The following is a 10,638-nucleotide window of genomic DNA, read 5'->3' as shown; positions in this document are numbered from 1 at the left end:
ATTGAGGAACTCCTACATTTATACTCTTGCACAGGAGGGGGTATAGTGGGAGGCGGAGTGGGGGGGAGGTGGGGGTCGCAAAAAACGCGCCCCGGATGCAAGTGGTGGATGTTGAGCGCCCCAGGCCGCGAAGCGGCCTGCTGAGCGATCGCTTCACGATCGCGAAGCGATCGTGAAGCGATCGCGAAGCGATCGCTTCGCGATCGCCTATACAACCTTTCCCTTCGTTACTTATCCGAATATACATTGCTTGAAATTTCTTTATGATACGAATTTTTATCAACATTATTGAAATAATGTTCCAAAGATATTCAAAGATAATGATTAACTGTTTCCATTTTCTAATTAGTTCATTTTATAGCGAAACAACTAACGTTTCACCGCAAGGGTGTACCGATATAGCCCTATTTTTTTCACTACTACCAAATAGAGTGGTTAGGTTGAATGCTGCCCCACCCACGCAGCATTCCGTGTGCACCAACCAGGTACTATGTGCACTCCGAGGAAAACCTAACCTAACCTACCTGATCATCATCATCATCATCTATAATGATGATGTCAGGTTCGGGAGAATCAACCACCACGATGATATTTGGTGGAGCGATTTGATGATCTTCAAGCCACAGTTGATCCACAAGTTCTGGGCTGGCAAATTCATCATGTTCAAACTCATCTTCGTCTGAGGTTACATCTTGTTCTTCATTCAGCTCTATTGTTGTATCTGAATACCCATCGAATTCATCATCGGGAGATGTTGAATCAACTACAGCAACTTGAATGTCACCATAGGACCAATTCTCTGGTGGGGCAAAATGAGGTTCACTGGTGGAATCAGCTTCCCGAATAATTGGTGTTGCTTGATTCATGATGAACGAACAAGTTGAAGAATATTGAGAATACAATCTTATTTATATGATTTGAAGAAAGTGGGGTAGAGTAAGGGAAGGGGAATATGTGAAAAATTAAGACCCACTAGGTTATTTATTCAAGTATTGATGTGAGAATTGGGGAATAAATCCAATATAATATTCATTAGATTCATGATTTCATTTTTACACATTCACATAAATGAAATTTGTTTGAATAATGTTGAGAGAAGTAATGATGAGAGAAGTGTCAAAAGGTTTTGGAATTATACTCAGAGCATTACTAGAATCACCTTTATTTATTCTCTAGAAAAAATAACTATTTTACAATTCACACACTTTCAAATGATGGAAATTCTAAACAATTATTCTATTTAACTAATTTTATTCTATATACTACATGTGACTAGAAAATGACTAGAATGAAGGAATAAATACTGCCCCAACCACGCAGTATTTTGTGTGCAACAACCAAAATAGATATGCACTCCAATATTCCTTATTTTATTTTTTCATTCATAACATTCATAACCTTAAAATTAACATGCAAGTTTTTATTATATTCCTAAAATTACAATTTTTTTTATTCTAAACATACATCTAACTTAAACTAAACAAAAATATATTTACAAAAGGGGTTAGGTATTAAGGAACCCCTGGCACATGGCATCCCATTCCTGAACAAGAGGTCCATATTTTTGGATGTAAGCCAAACTCTTTCCTTGTTGCGAATCTTCTTCTTGAAGTTTCACCCTAAGCAAAGAGAGTCGCTTCTCTAATTCCAGTTTCTGGGCCTCGATGGTGGAAATATCCGCCATCAAGGCCCTTTTTCTGGAATCAGAACCATCCACAACCTTCTTTTCCCTCAAATATCTCTTTTTCACAGACTGTGCATAGGTAATAGACTCTTTGAGTTTATTACCCTCTACCACAGTCTGTGAAAGGACATTTTCCGGGCCAACCTCTTGTTCGGAATGCTCAACACGTACCTGGGGGGTGACTGGAGGGGGTGACGCATTCCGATGGACCTGGGGGGTGGCTGGAGGGGGTGACGCATCCCGATGGACCTGGGCGACGACTTCCACCAAGTTCTGCACCTCCATCACTGGAAGGGGTGCTGTAGGCCAACCACCGTAAGGTGAGTTCTTTTCACACTTTTTGCGAAAAGCACTCAACTTACCACCCCTCCCACCTTTGGCTTTGGATGCCTTCACAGGTGCGGACTTCTTCACAGGTGCGGACTTCTTCACAGGTGCGGACTTCTTCATCTTCTTGGCCCTCTTCACCGGTTTCTCGAACTCATCCCCTGAATCGATGGGGGATAATGGTTCGATGGGCGATAAGAAGCTTTGAAGATGCGATAAATCCGCCAGAGACTCGTCCAGGTCCGGGTTGTAGACATTCAGTAAATCTTCAATTTGGGGTGCTGACGAAGAAGTTGGTCCACTGAATGTCGACAAAGTTGGTGGGGGGTCAATCTCCTCCTCCTCGGGGGTTGGTTTGAAGTCCTCGAAAAAGAACTTCAAGTCAGGAGCCGCCACTTCCTGGGTGGAAGTCATCCCCGGTGGTGGAATGGGAGTCGCCACTTCCTGGATGGAAGTCATCCCCGGTGGTGGAATGGGAGCTGCAGCTGGTGTTGCAGCTGGTGGTTGTACCATGATGTCCTGTAGGACAACCACCCTCCTCCGCTCTACATCCTCCAACTGTCTCTCACTGAGAGTGGTAATCGGGGTCATCAGAGCATTCCTCAGAAAAGACATGATTCTAGAAAGAGAAAATGAAAATATTAGACAATATAATATAAATAGTATGGAAGTGTGTACTTACATCAAGCTGCTTGGAATTTTCAACTAAGTTGGCTGGCAGGTATCTCAGGTTGGTTGCTTCTTTCGAAGGAAGACTGCAATCGAATGATGAACTGTGGCCTCCTCCTCATGTTTTATAGCCGTATGCTCCCTACCACTTCGGGTGGGAATGGGAGTGGGGGTGGAAGTGGGGTAGGATAATTCGTTTGAAATATTCGACAAGTATGAATTTTACAATTTGTTGAACAAACCAGGTAATGAGTGAAAAAATTCAATTACTCGATTGCTCTTCCAATAAGGCAATGAGTAAATTTAATTTCTTGTCACTTATACTGTTTTCATCTTTCAATACATTCAAAAGAATTCTTAAATTTTGTTCGGAACTTGTCTGATAGAATTCAATATCGTTGTGGCCCCAAGGTAATGTCTTGGTGGTATTAGGAATGATGAATCGCTTATCATCATTATGTGATAGCGCGACTTTATTGCACATCAACGTGTAAATATCATGTAAATCACTCCTGAATACATTCATCTTTCTAAATATTATACCGCCTGTTTCAACAATCCTAATGTAATCTTCAATTGAAATTTGATTTTTTATAACGGATTTTTTAATACCTTTTGCTTTCTTTATTTCATCAGACACACTTTGTACATGATATGCTTTCGCACCGGTGCCATGGAAACTGATGATGGGATCACTCGGAAGTTCATCCTTCATATTTCCAATCACCGATTTGCTAACTGGCACATTGAATTTATTACCCAACCTATAGTTAGAAGTGTCAAATTTGTCAACATTTGCAATCATAAAATTATAAAAATTATCCGTCATTATTTTCAGTATCAAAGAATCCGTATCGGTATAGAGAAGAGAAGCTTGTGGTCCGTAATGTTTTTTGATGACATCATAGAAAAAATCATAAATGACTGTTTTCGACATATCCAATATACTGAACCCCAAATACAATGGTTTATTATAACAAACCTTAACTTTATCCATATGTATGACGACAAAGTCTTCCGAAAATATGGATAATGTTTTGAAATTGGGACGAGCTATCAAAGCATTGGCACCCATACCTCTTCTTATGGATTCCCAATGTGTGACAATTCGAATGTCTCTTCTATTGTTTACATTTTCCATCGTTTTGCCAAATATGGAATTTATATTCAATTTGAAGTAACCCTTCTCAAACTTATTGGTAGCCTTATTTCTCAAATTTGTATTTAAATCGATATATTTTTTCAGCCACGGTGACTGATTGAATCTGAGAATTCTATGAGTTTTCATCACCATCAAACCATTACGGACCGCTTGTTTCAAATTCCTATAATGAACGATATATTTCTTTTTATCATTCAAATTAGGAATAAGTTTGGGTATTTTGGACTTTGAACCAGGTGGTATAATACTTTCAACCAAAAATGGTAAATCCGAATGTAGATCGTGTAACTCGACAGGATAATGCACATCTACTTCAAGTATGTATCCTTGGGGGCTATCATCTGGAATACTATTGATATCCAACTGACATATTTCACTGGCGGTCAACCAAGTGAACCCACCAAAAGGTAATGATTGAGACATGCTATGACCATACAGATTTGTTGCATCCAAATACATTATGAAAGATGAAGGTTCTTCGGGATTATAATTTGGAAGAAACTGATTGTTTGCAATATGCTTTCTCTCCGAACACTGGCTTACACCACCACGTATACCGTTTTGGAGAAAATGCACCATATCGATATCAGTTAATAATTCCAAGTTGACACCCGTATACTTCAACATAGCATCCCAAGAAAGACCTGGAGAAGTGAAATAGTGAGCAGGATCCAATTTATATGTATCTAAACTCATATTTCTAAAATTTTCAAAAATATCGCACAACAGTAGAACATCAGATTTTAGGTATATGTCAGAATATTCACCCAAATCTTGACAATTGAATGTGTTCCATACCTGCTTTACTCTATCATAATCCTCATCAGAAACATGTTTTTCATTTAATTTATCATAAAAGTCCACCTTTGATGGTATACTAGAATAATTTAATTTATCTAAAGAATCGATAAAACTGTACGGAAAAACACCTTTCTGCCTCATAAGTTTGAATTTATCCTGTTCCGGAAAATATTTTCTTGTTTCCACAAAATGTTTTTCATCTAAATTGTCACCTAACTCTTGAAGGGAAGCAGCCATAAATTTAAAACTATCGATAAACCTTAATTTCAAAAACTTATTTTTCGTCACTCCATTGTGATCTACTATTCTCTCCATAATTATATGTTTCGTGAAGGAAACATACTTTTCTTTAGTTTGAGCAATGACATCAACTTTTGTTTTGTTTGTGCATAACTCTTTTATGAACAAATGACAGTCATACCCACTGAGATTATGAAAAATTATGGGTATAAAGTTGGGCAATTTGAAATTGAGGTTACAAATACTATGTGCAGCTCCATTTCTTTTTTTCCCCGTTAGATGGCAGTGGTCACGCACCTTAATATCACCATCACCAAATGGTTCTCCACATATACCACATGTGGCGGCAATATTGAAATCATGCTCTTCCTCATCAGTCAATGGACTCATTGGAATGACTTTCTTCAAATATTTGTGATAAATATTGGTGACATCAGCCTCCAAGTTTGACACAAACACTTTAGCTGCATCAGCACCTCTATATAGTACAAATTTAGATATAGAATCATCAAAAGAGCACTTTATGAGGTAAGAAAAAGCATATGGTTCATGAAGATATGTTCGATTTGTATAAGAGTTAGCAGGATTTGGCTCATTAGTATGCACTGGTTTCAGAATAGATTCGAAATCAGCATATACAACGAATGGAACCCTCAACTGTTTCTCGATATTTTCAAATTTCAAAATATTCTCAGGTACCCTTTTACCAAATTTATCAACCCTGAAATTTGTGGATGGTGTCGTTGTCGATATGTGATTACAATCATTCAACTGATGTCGCAATAAAGTTCGTTCATTATCAAAGTACAATAAACAACCATCACAAAAATACTTTTTATGACCACGGGCAGATATTTGTGATGATACTAGTCTCGATAAATCCTTAATCCAACAATAATGACTATTACCAGAATCATCTGTTATAATCAACAGATTAACATGACTATTTAATCTACGTTTAGAATAGTGTAACGGACCCACAACTTCATATTCAATTCTACCATTTTTAAAAACATTTTCCAACCCATAAACATTGATAGAGCAATCGTTCATAACCTCAAACTTAGGAATATCTTTCAACTTAACTGGAAATTCCATACCTGCTACATTCAAGACGGTTGAGAAGTGGGGATATGATGAAATTTCATTAAGTTTCTGACTGGCAGGGTATAAAGCTGAAGTCACAGCCCACGCAAAGCAGCACTGATCTTGATTAAGAACATTCACCACACTTTTCTTCAATTCGATGAACCTTGGCAATTTGATGTATGAAGACCCTCCGAAGGGGCTATACTTGTTGATATTCACCTCCAAGTACAAAATTTTCTCAATGGTCCAACCTGAAAATATGGGTTTTCTCTATAAGTCCATCATCATCAACATTTTGACTAGATCACATACCTGAATCCCGATCTTGAAATTCCGCTGCTTTAACAGTTAAACTATCTGCAAAACTGCTATAAACCACATCCAAATCATTCGATTGATCAATTACTTCATTGGGACTATTAAATGATTTGATGTCTGAAAGATCCTTAGTTTGCAGACTGTACCGCCCAAACACTTCCATGTTCACTTTCATGCATTTATGGATATCCAACACTTCTTCGAGTAGTTTCACTACTTTCTGCTTAATTTCATTGAAGAATGTTGGGTAATCCATGTGGTGGTTTTCACTGTCCACTCGGTAGCTCACAATTCGACACTTGAAAGCTGTATTGACAATTTTCACACCTTCCCCATATTGAACACATGCATTTGTTCTGTGCTGCAACGTCCTCCGATGTACATTCATCTGATCGCTTGCAATAGTCAAATTGCAGCAAACGCATGTTTGCAGTGTTGGAAGTGCTGGGGGTGTCAACCGTTGCCTCTTCGATGTTGGAGGTCCATCACCATTTGCGGGTGTGCAGGAATCCCGCTGATGACGACGTAGGTTGTCACTACGAGTGAAACTTTTTTTACAATCAACGCACGAATACATCTTGTATATAGAAATATATACCGTACGATAAGGAGAATTTGAAATGAGTGAAACGTTCACACCACACTCCTTATAAAAGCCCAACTCCTCCCCCCCACCATAACCCAAATGAGAGCTACAAGGTCAACATTCAATGCCACAGAGCAAGCTCAAGGTAGTCGAAGTGACGAACGTCAATGTCAAACCCCACACTCAAGGTCAAACACCGCAACGCCTAATCCCACTGTATATTCTGTACACGTCACGATTTCATTCAAGGTCAACATTCAATGCCATGGAGCAAGCTCAAGGTAGTCGAAGTGTCGAACGTCAAGGTCAAACCCCACACTCAAGGTCAAACACCGCATTCAATCTCATACTATGTGTACGACGTTCAAGGTTAGGTGACGTCATACGATATTCTGAACTTATATAGGAATCACCAACAAGGGAGTGGACAACGCCGAACGCCCACTGTTCAAGGTTATATTCTGTACACGTCACGATTTCATTCAAGGTCAACATTCAATGCCATGGAGCAAGCTCAAGGTAGTCGAAGTGTCGAACGTCAAGGTCAAACCCCACACTCAAGGTCAAACACCGCATTCAAGCTCATACTACGTGTACGACGTTCAAGGTTAGGTGACGTCATTCAAGGTCGTGTGACGTCTCAAGGTCAAAAGGGGTGGGGGGAGGCGTTCAGTCGGCATTAGCACCCTACTCAAATATGCCAAAGATGTCTACAAAATTATCTCAGTTATTATTAAAAAACTGATTATTTTTGAAAACTTTGCCACCCTGTATCTCAAAAGTTAAGGCGTTTAGGACATACGTCCATAAGACGTTTTTTCCTTAAAATGGGTCTAAGAATTACCTCCTTAAATATTAGCATGTGTTTAAGGAACACCCTGTATAAAGTGAAAAGTCAAAACCTTTCCAAAAATTATTCTCTCCTGAAAATACTCCCCTATCAATTAAAATAAGATTCCTACAGCTAAGATTGAATCAAGTAAGGACATAAATGTCATTACGTACTGTCATCGATGTCATGTGTGAATTCAACTCATTCGTGACATAAAGTCGCAATTTTATGAACGAATAGTGCTTCATCTTATGAAGTCATCCTGATTGGTGCTAGAGATGCAAGTGTCTTATTTCGAAACATCAGATGTCCGCCATTGAGAATGACAGTGTTCTATGTAGGTGAAATGTTACCTCTTTCCCATATTTCATTGTGAAGCAATCATGTGAATGACTTCTGATTCAATTCATAACGAACGTTTGGAGTACACACTGAATAGGAAAAAGTGTTTTTGTATAAGTCAATGTTCATGTTTGTTTGAAGGTGGTTGACAATGTTTCGTGGTGTATTTCATCAGTTCGGACTTCCATATAATATAAATTGATTTGATAACCCTGAAAAAAATCAAAAAGATTACCCGAAAATAACAACCAAACAAATAAAAAATTGAAATAATAATAGAAGTTGGAAAAATTGAAAAAATCAAAAATATTATTGACAAAAAATTAAAAAATAAAAAAAATTAAAATTAAAAAAAAATTAAAAGATTTCAAACAGAGTTATGTCACGAAGTTTCGATTGTTAGTATACACAATCAACTTCGGGTGATAACTGAACTTATTCCTCCGAGATCTGACTATTTATAGGTCATTCGAGTGCTTTCACTTATCCCCTCTTCCCTCTCTGCGCTTCACACAGGACAGTATCTGAACCAGAAATCCAATCACCATCAATCGACTAAGAGAGGAATCATCAAGACTGTACTAGACCGTGCTTTCGTGCTCTGTAATATAAAGGAAGGTCTCGAAAAGGAACTCGACATTATCAAAAATGACCTTCAACGGAATGGTCACTCCAGAGTGATGTTAGAACAGGCTTTAGCTAGAAGACAGCAAGAGCTCCACAAGGAAAAGAGCCGCCACAACAAGTACTTGTACTTCCCTACGTCAGACGAGTATCGGAAAAGATAAGAAGGATTGAGTCCAAGTATATTATCAGAACCTGCTTCAGGTCTGGGAAGGCCATCCGTAGCAGTCTCACAAAAATCAGGCCACCAAACGCGGATTGTGATTCCAAGAATTGCATTCATCAGATACCTTGCGAGTGCAGAGAATCATACATCAGTGATACTGAGAGGCCATTGAAAGTTCTCATTACTGAGCACAAGAAACACACACAGCGAGGAGAAACCAGCAAATCCGGAATAGCAGAGCATGTTGGGACTCATCAACATAATATCAAGTGGGCTCGAAATGAAATTATCCACAAAGAGGAACACTGATTCAGGAGGAAATTCAAAGAAGCTGCGTATATGTTGTCCAACAACGCATTTAGTCAAGCTAGCATAGAGATACGTAACATGTGGAAACTTCTAATCGAGCGAAAAACTACTCCCGCCAAATGGTCATCTCCCGCTAAAACCAATGAAGCGTAGAGAGGGAAGAGGGGATAGGTGAAGGCACTCGAATGACCTATAAATAGTCGGATCTCGGAGAAATAAGTCCAGTTATCACCCGAAGAAGATTGTGGATACTAACAATCGAAATTTTTATTATTAATTTTTTGTTGATAATATTTTTTAATTTTCAGCTTTAATGGATAATTAAATTTTTCTTTTTTTTGGTTGTTGCTTGTATGTTATTTCTTTGTAATTTTCAGTTTTTGTTCAATGAAATTGTTATTTTCGGTTAATCTTTTTAATTTGTTTTTCAGGGATTTCAGAACAATTTATATTGTAATAGAGAATGGAAGTCCGAACTGATGAAATACTGAATCCTGTTGATATAACTTGTCATTGAACTGTAAGTAATTCTGAATTAGGCATACAATTTTAAACGAAGTGACATGGTCTACTGTGGCTTTTTTCATGATGATCTCCTACCATTTTTTGGCTATATCCATCAATTTATTTTCATATTCTATATTTCAAAACTCATTTGACCTCTGACTAAAAAGTTGGAGAATGAGAAGAATCAGCAAAGAAAGACTGCGTATAAACTCAAATTCAATCCATTTTTAAAGACGGAGACAGATATTAGCCTCGAAAACGTTAAGATGAGTATTCTATAATTTCTTAGCTATTTTTTTGATAGGCAAAATTATCAATTACAAGTCATTAATGGATTTTTTTTTTTGAAAAATACTTCAAATTTACACTGTAATTTATCGGAATGAACTAAAAAGTTTACTCTTCCTGCACGTATATGAAGATCTCCAATAATTTTTTATATTTTTCTCATCGTGGAATGTGAAAATGCCCAAAAAAGGTTGATAAAAAATATTCGATAACATTTTATTTGTCAAAATATACAATCGTCAGATCATCAATCAAAAAGTTATAAACAAAATAGGGTACCATTGAAAAAATTTGAATTTGTTCACTGTTCTATATTGAGTCTCATAAATTGATCCCAACAAAAAAAAATGGTAGTTTCCTCTCTTCTGAAATTCATAGACTCATCAGATATCGTCAAGACATAAGAGATGTAATACATATCCCGAATGATGACATGTGATTTAGAGCGCTAAAAAGATTACCGAACTCGTACAACCTTTCACGTTTGAAGGATACCTATTTCTGTGGCTTAGTGCTAATGGTTGTATCAAGTAACACATCCTACTGGGATTCGGTTTCGAGCCACTCCGGAAGTGATTGAGTACGCGTGCAATCTGTCAAGGTGGCCTCATGATCCGCTTCAACGAAAATATTATCTAATGGATGGATGCAGTGCGTTAACTTGATGAATTATGAAGAATATAAATAATGAAAT

General features: G+C 37.7%; 1 protein-coding gene across 1 annotated transcript; it reads right to left on the bottom strand.

The window, feature by feature from the left end:
- Nucleotides 1-1,318: 1,318 nt before the first annotated feature.
- LOC141485478 (uncharacterized) lies at nt 1,319-3,582 on the bottom strand. Its single transcript, XM_074182279.1, has 2 exons — nt 2,694-3,582; nt 1,319-2,630 (listed from the first exon to the last, which is right to left on the bottom strand). The coding sequence occupies exon 2, from the start codon at nt 2,624-2,626 to the stop codon at nt 1,505-1,507; it is 1,122 nt and encodes a 373-aa protein (XP_074038380.1). The 5' UTR covers nt 2,627-2,630; nt 2,694-3,582; the 3' UTR covers nt 1,319-1,504.
- Nucleotides 3,583-10,638: the final 7,056 nt, after the last annotated feature.

Source organism: Leptinotarsa decemlineata, unplaced genomic scaffold, assembly GCF_025532065.1.
Source record: "Leptinotarsa decemlineata unplaced genomic scaffold, Ldec_3_MD MMD2_tig00026328_RagTag_RagTag, whole genome shotgun sequence".
Classification (NCBI taxonomy): Eukaryota; Metazoa; Arthropoda; class Insecta; order Coleoptera; family Chrysomelidae; genus Leptinotarsa; species Leptinotarsa decemlineata.
The sequence above is the reverse complement of the archived record's forward strand: the minus strand, read 5'-3'. Positions and strand labels throughout refer to the sequence as shown.